The 14,629-nt window shown below is 39.9% G+C and overlaps 1 protein-coding gene across 1 annotated transcript; it reads right to left on the bottom strand.

Moving 5' to 3' along the window:
* Window positions 1–569: 569 nt before the first annotated feature.
* LOC117856696 (peroxisomal fatty acid beta-oxidation multifunctional protein) lies at window positions 570–8,588 on the bottom strand. Its single transcript, XM_034739102.2, has 18 exons — window positions 8,295–8,588; window positions 8,109–8,180; window positions 7,055–7,117; window positions 6,919–6,975; window positions 6,759–6,826; window positions 6,580–6,661; window positions 6,418–6,473; window positions 5,283–5,585; window positions 4,914–5,000; window positions 4,447–4,621; window positions 4,139–4,260; window positions 3,817–3,980; window positions 3,024–3,278; window positions 2,184–2,305; window positions 1,927–2,048; window positions 1,667–1,815; window positions 1,344–1,482; window positions 570–891 (listed from the first exon to the last, which is right to left on the bottom strand). The coding sequence occupies exons 1-18, from the start codon at window positions 8,392–8,394 to the stop codon at window positions 844–846; spliced, it is 2,184 nt and encodes a 727-aa protein (XP_034594993.1). The 5' UTR covers window positions 8,395–8,588; the 3' UTR covers window positions 570–843.
* Window positions 8,589–14,629: the final 6,041 nt, after the last annotated feature.

Raw genomic sequence — 14,629 nt, 5'->3', positions numbered from 1 at the left:
ATATCTATTTCTTTTATTTTAACTCATTTTTACTTTCTAAACAACTACATGAAGCTTTAAAAAATATTTATGACAAATTTGTAAAAGGTAGTGTTAGTATGTGTTAACGTACTGGGGCTTTTTCCGAACAAAAATGCATATAGTCAACGAACATATCAATATTGAATATAAATTAAATATTGCTAATTAAAATTAAATTATTGTTTAAAAAATTAAAATGAAGACATAACATTAATTTCCTAAATACTAAATACTGAATGTTTTCGTAAACACTGAATGTTCCGGTCATGACCAAATTCGTTACCATTACGACACGAATGTCAATCGTCAAATAATGCTCAACAACTTATTCCGACGTGAATATAATCGGACACAGCATTGGCAAATATATTGCTTATTATAATATTTGAACCACGGATGGCACCAATTCACCAAATTATTGCATTGCATTAAATTGAGCATTTTGCACCCACCTATCAAACTATTGTCCTGAGCAAAATATTTTGCTACTTATTTAAGATTGAAAATTTACGAGTTGTTAAACCAATCTGCACGCAGTTGTTGTACGGTGGATGCAATTTACTCTTATTAAAAACATGTTACGCATGATCGTGACATATAGGGAGACACAAAGAATGCACGCCACCCCTGCCATAGTTACAGTCGAAGGCACCAAAATTTTTATACCATAGAAACAGCTACACAGAACCATTTATTCTGTCATGTGTCATCCTTCTTTTTTTTTATTCTCCTGCGTTTACGAGGTGGACTGATGAGCAGAGCAGACGGTGCTCTCATCACCCATCATGCAAGTATCCTTCCACCAACAGCTGGAACAGCACCTCACATGCGTGACCTCGCCGAACCTTGCTGAGATGTGCTTGGTGCGCTCTGCACGGAATATAAAAGGGATCAGTATGAATAGCCTGAATCAGTGTAGCGTCACACTATTTTCAGCAGCAACACTAGTATCAAAATTTGTACTAAATGATTAGCCTGATTCAGTATAGCCTGTTACTTGTACTCCAGTCCAATCGGTAATTTTATGCTAAATGATTAGCACATATTGTGCCACTATATCAAAATATGAACTGTGTGTATAAGTAACAGGCTTCGTTGTTACACAACCGAAACCGCATGACTCTAGAAGCTGGTTCAACAAAGGAAAGATTTCCCAGAAAATAAGAAAATATGTTTTCCATCTCCCAGAAATTACTATGAAAGTTTCCAATGACCACAGCCCTCGTAAGCAATTGCCATGGGAAAAGACCGCTGCAGAAATTAAAACCAGAGCAGACGTGGAACTTCGCAGCTATATCAAACCAGACGTGGAGAGGTATTACCAGTGGTACACCGCTCTTAGCTCTTTGCTCCAAATACGGTGATGGTTTGAAGTAGGGACCATAAATTTCAGCCCACTTGCTTAGCTTTGAATATATGTAAGGTGCTCCAACAGTGTCTGCCCAGAAGACAAGACCACCCCTGCATTTTTTAAAAAAAATTAGAACTAAAAGTTGGAGTAGGCACTGCTCCTCCTTAATTAAATCTAAAAATAATGCACGCAGAAACACGCATGGCCAAGTGCAGGTTTAAGATAGCCAAAAATTTTCATTTTTGTACCAAAGTAATTATATAAATATATGAATACAGTTAAAGACTTAGGTACCTGAACTTGGGAAAGCCCATTCCGAGAACAGAAGCAATATCAAGATCAGAAGCCCGAATTACAACGTTTTCATCCATAACCCTGCAAGCCTCATTCACAACTGGGAAGAAAATCATCTCCAAAATATCTTGATCCGTTAAAGTAACAGGCTGCAAGAAACATAATTTGGTTAAATCAAAGGATTTTTTCAATGAAAACAAGAGGTAGAAGGACAATTTTCTTAATAAATGCACCGGACAGGCTGAGTGAAAAAGAAATACCTTTCCACCAGGCATTGTCTTTGCACGTTTTCTGTACTCCTCAATTACATGCTGAACGCTAGGGTCAGGCTTTGGCTTCCCACCCTTCTCATAAATGTAGTAACCTTTGCCATTCATCTTTCCTGTAAAACAGTAACTTGGAAATTTCACTTCTCAAGAACAATATACAAATGTGCATTCATCTATCAATTGACTTGTGCCATCATATCAGCTAAAATCAAATTATCACATAAGCACAAGCAGGTTAAGAAGTATACCCTGCCGCCCATCCTTTACCATCAAGTCCACAAGGTCAGAGTCCAAATTTCGTTCTCCAAAGGCCTCAGCATAGATGTCCTTTACCGCCAAGGCCACTCCATACCCAGCCACATCTTGGAGTCTGTACGGCAGCAAGGGAAAACGTCGAATATAAGAACTCATGTGAATCATGGAAGCAAAATTTTAAAAAGTCAATCAACAATAAATTTTGAAAAGTTCATTCTGTTAACAATATAAAAGAACCAACAGTGCCTAGATCTGCAATATTCATTTTAACAAGCTAGCTAAGGCACGGCATACTAAAGAAGTAAAGATGTCACATATTCTTTTTCCAGGTGATGGTTGATTCCCGTCTGGAAAAGGAAGACGATTTGGATTGAAAATATAGTAATGAATACATTTATAATGGTTCAAATCCCAAAATAGCACTCCTTTAGTATTGCCACTACTACAGCACTATGGTCATAGTGAGGTCAGAAACCATTCTAATCACGGACTGAATGAAAAGCATATTTACTAAGTTCAACCTATAATCAGAAGCCTGATCCACATGTTAGCAGAATGCCAGTTTATTTTGTAACAACATGCATGCATGTGCCATTAAAAAAAATGTGACCTGGACTTCAGAAGAATAATTTAGTTAACAAATAGCAATGCCAATGTACAAATTCAACAGAGGAACAAGATGAATAAGTTGTCCCAATGCATATTTGTAGTTTTTTATTACAAATTACACTTCCCACGTTATTTTGTATGAGTAAATTCTTTTCAATACCAACATTTATAATGGTCATCCAATGCTCTATACAGATGTTGGGAAACAGAGCCAAAGCACTTACTGAAAAGGTCCCATTGGCATGCCGAAGCTGCTTATTACTCGATCAATTCTAAAAACATCAATGCCAAGACTAACAAGAAGATGAGAACCCTGTGTGTAAGGGAAAAATGTACGGTTCACTGCAAATCCTGTGCAGTTGCCGACCACAACAGGGACTTTCTTTATGATCTTCCCAACAGTGATGAGATCAAGGATAGCTTGTGGTGATGTCTTCTCTGTCCGGACAATTTCAAGCAAGGGCATAATATGAGCAGGGCTGCAAACAACATAGCATAACAGTATAAGCATGCCGTCTGCACAGCAAGCAAATACAGGTGAATAATATCTAAAATAGTAAAATCAGTGCAACCTAACATTATTTTATGTTCATATCCTACTGTCCTGATCATTTTATGTGAATGTTCAATCTTTTCTCCATACCTTTGATACATAGGCTCCCAAATAAAAGTATAATAACAGTGGCTGCAACGTACACAAGGCTACAGGCTTCTAACTACCAGTTCAATCATATGACATGCCACTAGACCCATGGGACATCCAAAGATCAAATAGTGACTGATAAAGTGCAGAATAGAACAGTTATGCAACAGGAATAACAATTCATTGGTCAATACTGCCCATGCTCTTTCTTAAAAGAGTTTCAGAAAAAAAAAAGTGGCCTTTTATCATCAGGTTTGTGTTTTAAATTTTTTTTTGGCAAATGCATCAGTGGAGTTTACAAGCATACTCATACTCCCACACATTTTCAACTTTTGCATGATCTGCTACAAATTCACTTGTCAGAATTAACTAACCTGAAAAAATGAGCCCCTATAATTCTATCTTGAGAATTTGTCTTCTCGCCAACAACATTCAAATCGATGGTAGATGTGTTTGTTGCAAGTATACAATGTTTTGGACAGATTTTCTCAATGTCAGCAAATATTGATTGCTTCAAAGGAATCTTCTCAATAACAGCCTACAAGAAGAGAAAAACTGTCACAATAACCTAAGAACCAAAGTATGTCATATAAACATGAACCCGTGAATTATGTACCTAAATAGAGTTCTCCTAGGATCAAGAATAGAATAATGCTGTACAATCACAACAGATTCTTAAAACATCTGAAGACTAACCTCAATAACCATATCAACATCCTTGAAATCCGAATAATCCAATGCACCCTTGAGGAGAGACATGGCCTTGTTCTTCTTATCCTTTGTCAATGAGCCCCTTTTGACCAAGCCCTCAAGATTACCTGTTACAAAGATTGTTGAAATTTACCAGTAAGGTAACTTATAAATTGAACTTTCAAAGATAATCCTAAAGCTCAAGCACAAGAAGAAACATTGAGGTTTCAGTATGGCATGGAGAACTCAGAAACTCATGAATGCAGTGGAACAATAATTTCTCAAAACTGCAACAGCTATATAAAGAGATTCACCTGCTATCATTTTCTCTCCCCTTTGCAGAAACTGAGGGTTTACTTCCTTGAGCACAACAGAAATGTTGCTGACAAGAAGTGCTGTTGCAATTCCGGAGCCCATCAGACCACCACCAATAACAGCAACTTTTCTAATTTGCCTGGGTTTCAGTTGAATATCAGTTACACCTGGCACCTACACATAATCAGCAGTACGAGTCAGACACCAGCATGGAACTACCAGTAAATTAAATGCTGTCACTGCACCCATTTAGCTTAATTTTTCTATTAGCAGAAATTCATGTAAGTCACGTTACTACAATACTAACAAACAGGTGCTGCATCTAGACATCAAACCATTTCTAAAGAATTAAAAAAAGGGTAATGCAACCAATAATCTAAGGTTTGAAGCTAATCAAAGAATGGACAATGATTTGATGCAGAACCAAAGGCATAGCCAAGAAAGGTAAATTACTTTGGAAGACTACCTTTGTGGTGGAACGTTGCGCAAAGAAAACATGGACAAGAGCCTTTGATGTTGGTGCTACCACCAACTCCTTGAACACCTTGGCTTCCTGCATTTATTGAGGTGTGCAAGGTAAACATATGAACAAGTTATATAGTAAACACCAGAAGAAGCAGGAATGCATCATCCAATATTGCAAGGTGTTTACTACTTTCAAGTCAAAGAGCATTAATGCCAGTGCAGATGCCATAATAAAGCTAAGATAGCCTACACTCAGTTGCAGGATTTGCCTTATAGACATGTATGTTAGCTCTATATCTAGAAGAAGTTGAAAACAGTAGATAATCTTGCCTCAGTTCCCTATTTGAGGAAGACAGGTACAGACACATACCTTCAAAACACCAGCATGGCCACCATATAACACGCCTTCTTCGATTACATCAAGGCAGGCCTGGTGCTGTGGCATGTTTGGTGCAACCTTCCTCGCTTGTTGTCTTGCAGCACCTAATATAGCACGAGCTTCAGACAGTGATCCAAGCCTATCTGTTCTGCCAAGAGATCTTATCCAAGGTTTACGGCAATTAGCAATATCCAGAGCCCAAAGACGTGATATCTTTATCAAATCATCAGGGGAGCAAAGGGCATCAATCAGACCACGTTCCTTCCCTTCCTTTGCCGCAATGAACTTACTTTGCTGTAAAAATCATACAAGATGCCTGATTCAGAAGACCGAAACATCACATAATAGGTCATTGCAGTAATTAACTAAAAACATAGAACTTGTTTGGTAGACAAGTCATTACACCCATGGTTCACAAAACAAGTTACTGAATGCCTACTGATTGGCTTCTCACATATCACAAATTGAATGATTGTTATTTAGCATTGAAGTTGAGAACCGCACCCCCCCCCCAACACACACACACACACAAAACGTTACTCTAAACATCATATAATTAAGCAGCCAAATTGAATTCAAATTGCCCGAAACTTTCCAGCGACTAGAAATGGCTTTACTATTTGGTATTGACAATTTGACATTGCCCTGGGGCATGGACAATTATCAACATTGGACCCAAGTTTATTGGATGCTGTTACAGCAGTGTAACATGATTTTCTGGCCAGAAAAAAGGTAAAAAATGACAGGTTAGATCTGTAATATGTTGAACAATTCTATACTCTTCCGGGACAAGCATATGAGCATGGACAAATCCCAATTAAAATATCTCCTTAAAACATCTTTTCCTTAAGTGTTCCTCCTCCCATCCATCTGGTTGTCCTGTGCTGGATAAACTGGTACTGCTCATTCTCACCCCATCCCTATCCTAGATGCCATAGTTCAACTCCTTGACCCACCTCCCCATCCACAAGGACAGCATCCATTAAATTTGGTAGCTTGCAGATACAGCCTTGTATAAGATGCTAAATTTGAGGTTAATGTCACGGGAAAATCTGTAGAGTTTAGACAATGAAACTTTACCCATCTAAATGAAGAATCCACTTATACAAGAAACAGATGAACTCACCAGCATCATTTCAATTGCTTTGGGCAGACCTACAAGCCTTGGCAGACGCTGGGTTCCTAGATAAGAAGTTAACACAGTTAGATCCCAGGCATGGTCGGAACCAATACAAAGCAAGCTAACTGTAGCAGTAGTTCTATTTTTCAAGCACAAATATATGCATACCTCCAAATCCAGGGATGATGCCAAGAGTTAGCTCTGGTAATCCAAGTTGAGCTTCAGGAGTAGATATCCGAGCATGACAGCCCTGAGCATACCATTTACAGATACAGAGGATTTAGTCTAGATTCAGCAGAAAGGTCAAGAACCAGCTGTGACAACATCTGTCAACAGAAACAGCATACCATAGCCAATTCTAGGCCACCACCCAGAGCAAGGCCTTGAATGGCTGCAACAGAAGGTTTTTTGCCCTCTGCAAATAAATGGGTCCAGCAATTATGAATAGAAACAAGAGGGCATACAAAAATATAGTGGCACACAAGGAAGCGCAGCAAAAAGCTATACCTTCCATCATGTTTGACACAAGCTCAACGGATACGTCTGGCATAAGGGATACATCCCCTGCAAGCACATGTTACACATGTAAGCAAACAGCATAGAGTGGGCCAAACAACAGCACAAGTGAAAGGCATTCCATTACCAGTCTGATGAACCTTTGTGAAAACATTGATATCAAATCCTCCGCAGAACTTGCCCTTGGCACCTATGCAATTCAGAATCCAGGACAGCAACAAGTATCAGAAATGATATTCAATATGAATTGACTTTGATGGAACCATTTCATACATCAGTCAAGTGTACAAGGTTGGCAGAACGTCCACATAAGTCATCAATTAAACAAGTCAAAAAGTGAGTAAAAATGTGCCTTATGTCGAATAACTTGAAAAGGATATCAGGATACTATCCTTTTAGTAGAAGGTAAAAAAGGCATAAATGTCCTCCCCGCCTAGTAGTAGAGAAGCAGATAAATATGCAAAGCTATTATATCAAGTAAAATAATACAGCTCTGTAGTTTTGTTTCCATCACTTGGGTCTACTTGATCCATATAAACTAGCTCCAGAGGCAAGCGCAACTGGCTAATCAGTACCGTGGTCAAGCAGGCCAACCCAAAATTGGAATAAAATACGCCTAATGTCAAATATAACCTGAAAAGGTACCAGTATACTATCCTTTTAGTAGAAGGTAAAAGAAAAGGCAGAAACGTCCTCCCCGCCTAGTAGTAGAGAAGCAGATAAATATGCAAAGCTATTATATCGAGTAAAAAGAATACAGCTCTGTATTTTTGTTACCATCACTTGGATTTACTTGAGCCATATAAATTAGCTCTAGAGGCACGCAACTGGCCAATCAGTACCGCGGTCAAGCAGGCCAACCCAAAATTGGAGGTGGACTGAGGTGAGCGGAAATGATAGGAAACTAGGACGGTGACAGTGCCACGACTTACCCATAGCTAACCAGGATATCGCCAAACTTAAAATGGCTGGACCAACTAGTATTATATTTCGTCTGCAGCGAGACATTAAAAATCCACGGAAAGAAAAGGAAAGCAGAGACTGATCCCCACTTCCCCAGTATGGAGGGAAACATAATAATCGGCAGGCTGTGGTGACAGGTTAATCATATACTATTCGGTGGTGGAAGAAAATTAAGCAAGTAGGAAGGGCGGCAGCGGAGGTGAGGTGAGAGATCTGACCGGTGAGCACGATGGCCACGACGTCGTCGCGGCGCATGGCCTCCGCGTACTTGTCCTTGAGCCCGGCGATGACTGCAGGGGCGAGGAGGCGGATCCCCGGGCGGGGGTTAGAGCAACGAACTGAATCGAAACCGAGGGAGGATGAGGCCACGGAGGGCGGCGTCGGGGAGCCGGTCGTGTGCTTACTGATGGGGTGGAGCGCGTTGACGGGCGGGTTGGCGATGGTGATGAGCGCGACGCCGTCGGCGCCCACCTCCATGGTGACCCGTATCGCCTCCGCGGCCATGGCCGCTCACTCGCTCGTAGGCTGGGGTCGCGGTGCGGAAAGACGGCGGCGGGGATGGCGAGACGGCGAGAGGGGAGACGGGGGAGAGGGGCCGAGGCGGGGGAGAGGTGCGCGAGTGTTTTAAGCTCGGGGAGGGAGTTCGTGGGGGAGATGGCGGAGGAAGACGACGGAGGGGGGGTCGGGTGGAGAGGGAAGGAAAAAGGAAGGAAGAGGCGAAAGCTTCCACGGCGCAACCACTCCGTCCGCCGTGTCGTGTAATTTATCCATCCACCCGGCGGGGTCGGTCGGAGTCGGAGTCGGAGCCGGTGCGCACCGGTGGGTCGCGTGGACCGACCCCACGGGACCGGCCGCCGAGCGTTTTCTCACTGTGGTTGCCTCCGTTGTGTTTACTTGGCTGCCCTGCCAATTATTTTTCAACGACAGCGAGTGAGGCTGAAGCTGATGGTGATGGATACGATCACTCTTTTTTACTGAACGTGTGTGAGCACTTTTTTTTTCTATCACGTGAGGAAGAGCTACATCGATCCTAAATAAAGGGGCTAATCCCAGATAGATCGTAGTTCAAATTGTGCTAAAATAACAAGAAGACACTAGTACTATTTAATTAGATCCGGGCAACAGAAGAGAAACGCTAAGGGAGACCATCGTAGCAACGTGTTAAGCAACGCCTACGTAGCTGTTTCCTGCTAGCCGGATAAAATGGAGTACATTCCCATATTACTATTCATTTTACCTTTTCTAAATATAAAACTTTTTATACGAATCTAAATATATATATATATATCGATACGTAACTAAAAAACCATGCAATATAATATACGAAGAGTTGGAGAGAGAAGAAAGGGAGGGAAGGGCACGGGTTCCATTTGTATATTCAACCCCTAATTCTATACATTGAAACTAATATAACATGTCATATCAAATCATCGTGGGCTAAAGAATCGGGGTGGTTCTATACATTTGAGATGCCCTAGTAGTAGTACTTCCATTCTTCTTAAATATATGACAGTATTGATTTTTTCGCCCTAGTAGTATTACTTCCATTCTTAAATACACGACACTATTGATTTTTTCCATTTATTTAACTATTGATCTTTTTACAAAATATTTAAATTTAAATTAATTTTGATAATAGATGTAGTGGTACTCATTTTATTTTATTTAACTAATCTATTAAATGAATATTGTTGGTCAAATTTTTAGAAAAAGTCAATGGCATCATCGTATATATTTAAGAGTGGAGAGAGTATCTGTGAAGTAAACATTGAATAAATTACTCTCTATACGCAACAGGAAATAAATATATATATATATACCCTAGGCTCCTATCATGAGGCTGGGAAAATAAACAAAATAAAACAAAACGTATCCGTACGTATGCCGGGAAAGGATAGTTTTGCTCCATCCTCAATAATAGAGCTGCCGGCTGCGAGAACGAGAAGAAAGAAAGGGCTGTTACGATTACGTACACGACGGGATGCTCACGCAAACACGCGCAACGAGGAGAGATAAGAAGCCATGTCGAAACGTGACGAGAGGATGGCATGAGCCCATTCCTTGCTGCCGATATCTTGGCCTGCTTTTTTTTTAAAAAATATATCTTGGCCTGCTTTTTTTTTTTCAAAAAACGATATCTTCGCCTGCCTCATCCGTTTATGAACATTATTTCTCTGTTACCATTCCAATGTACCTTACGGCTCATTTGGTTGAGGTAATTGGTGGGAGTGAAAGGGTGTTTAGACGGAAGAGATTAAAATTTTATTGTTTGTTTGGTGAGCTTAGGAGTTTTAATGAGATGATGAATGCGTTTAGAAGGGTAACTCCCACCAATCACTTCCGAGGGGGAGCCTTAGGAATTTATTTTAGATGCATCTACACCGTTTATCATGACTTAAGATATAATTTCCCACCTCCAAGACTCCTCCTCCTTCACATCCTCCTCCTCCATCAGCGCGGGATTATGGTGCTCTCCAATTTGCGGGGATGAAGAGATCTCACAAGGAACAGATAATTAATTTGATGGCATACTAGATTTCCCCTTTAGAATCAACTTTTTGAACGATACGAAGACTGGGATCTCTTTCAAGTATGAGTAGTTTTAGATCTCAATCTAGACTTCTTTATTTTCCCCCAAGATTTGATTTGCTAGTTCGGTAATCCAAGGCAAGATATAAGTACTCCTTGTGATTTTTTTGTTCATAGCATACTATAGATAGTGGTTTTCCACTGCTAGAAAGCTGAGCATTGATCCTAACCCTTAGTACCGGTTCATTTTTGACCCGGTACTAATGCTCACATTAGTACCGGATCTAACGGCTAGCTCCCTAGGAGCTCCTCGTGACCCCCTTTAGTACCGGTTGGAGGCTACAATTGGTACTAAAGGTTGCACATTAGTATCCGGTGGAGCTTCCACCCGATACTAATGTGCCTGAGGGCCTTTAGTACTGGATGGAGGCTCCACCTGGTACTAATGTGCAACCTTTAGTGCCGGGTGAAACCTCCAGCCGGTACTAACTTTCCTCCTATAAATCTGTTGTCTTCTTTCTCCTATCCGAGCCATTCACCACAGCTCGGGCTTCATCCTATCCATGGTGCCATAGGGAGGTGCTATCGGACTGAACACCATTTTGTGGGGATTTCACTCATTCGAGTCTTCTAAAGGTTAGAAACTTCATCCTCCCTTGATACATGGTTCGTATACTAAGTTTTATACTTTAGAGCTAGAGTAATTTGTGATTTTTAGAATAAGGTACAATGGAGAAAATTTTCATTTATATGCATGTGTTATTTAGAGCTCATATTTATGATTTTTAGAATAAGTTACAATTTTTTTGATGCTATACTTGGTATTAGTCAAAGAAATTGACATGAGGTTAAAGGAATAATTTTATAGTTTAGTCCTTTACAAATATGAGCTAAATAAATTATGGGGAAAAATATAATTTGTTCATATTTTAGTCATTTGCAAATATGAGCGAGATAAATTGTGGTACATAGAGATAAGAAGATGAAATAGAGGTACGTAATTAGTCATTTTTAGAATAAACTATCGTGGAGAAACTTTTCATTTATATATTATGTTTGAGCTAAATAAATTGTGGGGAAATAATATAATTTATTCATAGTTTAGTCATTTGCAAATATGGGCTAATAAATAAATTGTGGTACATAGAGATGTTACTGCTGCTGGAGGTAGTGGTGATGGTGGAGGCGATCGTCATTCCTCTCATGGCAAGGGGAAAATCATAGTTGGCCCTCATGATAAGTCGAAGAAAATGAGCACGTGGGAGAGAGCAATGCTTCGTTATTTGCAAAGATGTCATGAAGATGCCATTGCAGCGGGTCAGGAACCTGCTTTTGGTGGTCGTTATGCTCTAACGCCAGTCAAGTGTGTTTTAGGTCCACTTAGTACTATCATTGCAGGAGGCACAAATAAACCACAGGATGAGGCTGGGTCAGCAAAACCTTCATATTTGTCGTCCAAGGATACTTAAAGTCCTCCTAGATAGTACTTAGTGGATGGTTTGTCGTAGTGTATCATGTTGTTTGGGTTTGAAATTTAAATTTGTGTATATATATCTAAACTTTCGGCAACATTTGAGTTTGTCATAGTGTATCATGTTGTTTGGGTCTGAAATTTAAATTTGTATATTTCTATCTAAACTTTCAGCAACATTGAGTTTAATGGTGTTTGTATCATGTTTGTTATGTTTCATGTATAATTCTATGGATGATCAGAATATCTTTGGTTCGGTAATACTTTGTAGATGAATCGACAATGGATGTACAACATAGAAAAAAACTTCATGAAGTACATTAATGGCTTGCATGATTTTCTCGCTCTGGCATAATCCAACAAACCGTCGTCCGGTTTAATTTGTTGTGCATGTAGAAATTGCAAAAATGAGAAAGATTACTCATCCAGAAAGACTATTCACGCCCACATATACAGTTCTGCATTCATGTCTAACTATTTTGTTTGGACCAATCACGGGAAACGAGGAGTTATGATGGAAGATGATGATGAAGAAGAAAATGACAACATTTTTGATTGGATTCAAGAAGATGCCTTTGCATATGCTCCAATGGGTGAGGTTGAAGAAGAGATGGGCGAGGCAGAAGGTCCTATCGATGATCTAGGTCAGGTGTTGCGAGATGCAAAGGAATACTGCAAGAATGTGAAAGAGTAAAAAAAAAGTTCAAGCATTCTTTAAATGATCATAAGAAATTGTTGTACCCATATTGTAAACAGAGACATAAAAAGTTGGGTACCATACTGGAAATGCTGCAATGGAAGGCAAAAAATGGAGTTTCTAACAAGGGTTTTGATGAGTTAATGAAAATCATAAAGAACATGCTTCCCAAGGGGAAAGAATTGCCGTCTTCAACGTACAAAGCAAAAAAGGTTGTTTGCTCTCTGGGTTTGAAGGTACAAAAGATACATGTATGTCCTAAGGACTGTATTCTCTATCGCAGTGAGGAATACGAGAAATTGGAGGCTTGTCCTGTGTGCGAAGCACTGTGTTATAAGATCAGGCGAGATGACCCAGGTGATGTTGAGGGGTAGGCCAGCAAGAAGAAAGTTCCTACGAAGGTAATGTGGTATTTCTCTGTAGTATCACGGTTGAAGCGTTTGTTCATAAATAAGGCACATGCAAAGTTGATGCATTGGCACAAAGAAGAACGTAAACAAGATGAAATGATCAAATACCTCGCTGATGGGTCCCAGTGGAGAACAGTTGATACAGAATTTCCCAAGCTTGAAAAGGATGCAAGGAACATATGGCTTGGTTTAAGTACAGATGGATTCAATCCATTCAGTGAGTTCAGTAGTGGTCATAGCACTTGGCCTGTGACCTTATGTATGTTCAAGCTTCCGCTCTGGATGTGCATGAAGCTGAAGTTCATTATGATACCGATAATTATCCAAGGCCCAAAACAACTTGGCAACGACATTCATGTTTATCTAAGATCGTTGGTTGATAAACTTTTAGTATGTTGGAAGGAAGAAAGTGTACGTGTATGGGATGAGGATAAAAAAGAGATTTTTAATCTACGAGCATTGTTGTTCGTAACCATCAATGATTGGCTGGTGCTTAGTAATCTGTCTGGACAAACATGATATCGAGCTTGCATGCACTATTTAGATGATACGTGCAGCATGTATTTGAAACACTGTAGGAAGGTCGTGTATACATGCCATTGTCAATTTCTTCCTGCTAAGCACCCGTTAAGAAAGAAAGCGAAGCATTTTAAATGGGAGGAAGAAAAATATACTAAGCCCATTCACTGTAATGGTAAACGTGTATTTTATATGATAAAGGATGTAAGGGTAGTCTTTGGTAGCCAACGTGTTCCGAACGACGAGGACGAACATGCACCCATGTAAAAGAAGAAGTCTATATTTTAGGAGTTATCTTATTGGGAAATCCTTGAGGTCCGTAATGCAATCTATGTAATGCACCTGATGAAAAATCTTTACATGAACGTGCTTGGCTTCCTGGGTACATATGGAAAAGCAAATGATACAATTGAAACACGTCGGGACCTGAAATGTTTGAAACAACGAGGTGGACTACATCCGGAAAAGAGAGATGATGGACACTACTTGCATCCTACCAGTTGCACTCTCAGCAAGGAAAATAAGGAAAGCATGTTTGAGTGCTTGAATAGTATCAAGGTCCCATCAGGCTACTTCTGAATATACTGGGAATAATTAATATTAAAGAGAAGAAATTCATAAATCTAAAAGTCCATGACTGCCACGTCTTGATGACACAATTGTTGCCTGTTGCACTGAAGGGGAATTCTAACAGAGAATGTGAGAATGGCAATCGTGAAGCTATGTGCATTCCTCAACATGATTTCTCAGAAGGCAATCCATCCAAACAATCTATTAAAGCTGCAGAATAACGTGGTGTAATGCCTTGTCAACTTTGAGATGGTTTTTCCACCTTCCTTCTTTAATATCAGGACCCACCTTCTAGTCCACCTTGTTGAAGAGATTTTTGTTCTCAGTCATGTATTTCTACACAATATGTTCCCTTTTGAGAGGTTTATGGCAGTTCTGAAGAAATATGTTCATAATCGTGTCAGTCCAGAAGGAAGCATCGCAAAGGGATATAGAATAGAGGAGGTCATTGAGTTTTGTGTTGACTTTGTTGACGACCTGAGTTCAATTGGAGTCCCTGTATCATGCTATGTGGGGAGACTAAAGGGAAAGGGCATACTAGGG

The sequence above is a fragment of the Setaria viridis genome, chromosome 1 (genome assembly GCF_005286985.2).
Source record: "Setaria viridis chromosome 1, Setaria_viridis_v4.0, whole genome shotgun sequence".
Lineage (NCBI taxonomy): Eukaryota > Viridiplantae > Streptophyta > Magnoliopsida > Poales > Poaceae > Setaria > Setaria viridis.
Note: the sequence above shows the minus strand (reverse complement) of the source record. Positions and strands in the feature narration are given on the sequence as shown.

What these genes read in the sequence shown, in the direction of transcription:
- LOC117856696 (XM_034739102.2), bottom strand. Translation starts at nt 8,394, where the DNA reads ATGGCCGCGGAGGCGATACGGGTCACCATGGAGGTGGGCGCCGACGGC. An exon ending in CAACGCGCTCCACCCCATCA is followed by an intron (nt 8,181 to 8,294) that starts GTAAGCACACGA and finishes TCGCCCCTGCAG; the next exon opens with TCATCGCCGGGCTCAAGGAC. An exon ending in CTAAGAGCGGTGTACCACTG is followed by an intron (nt 892 to 1,343) that starts GTAATACCTCTC and finishes TATTCCGTGCAG; the next exon opens with AGCGCACCAAGCACATCTCA.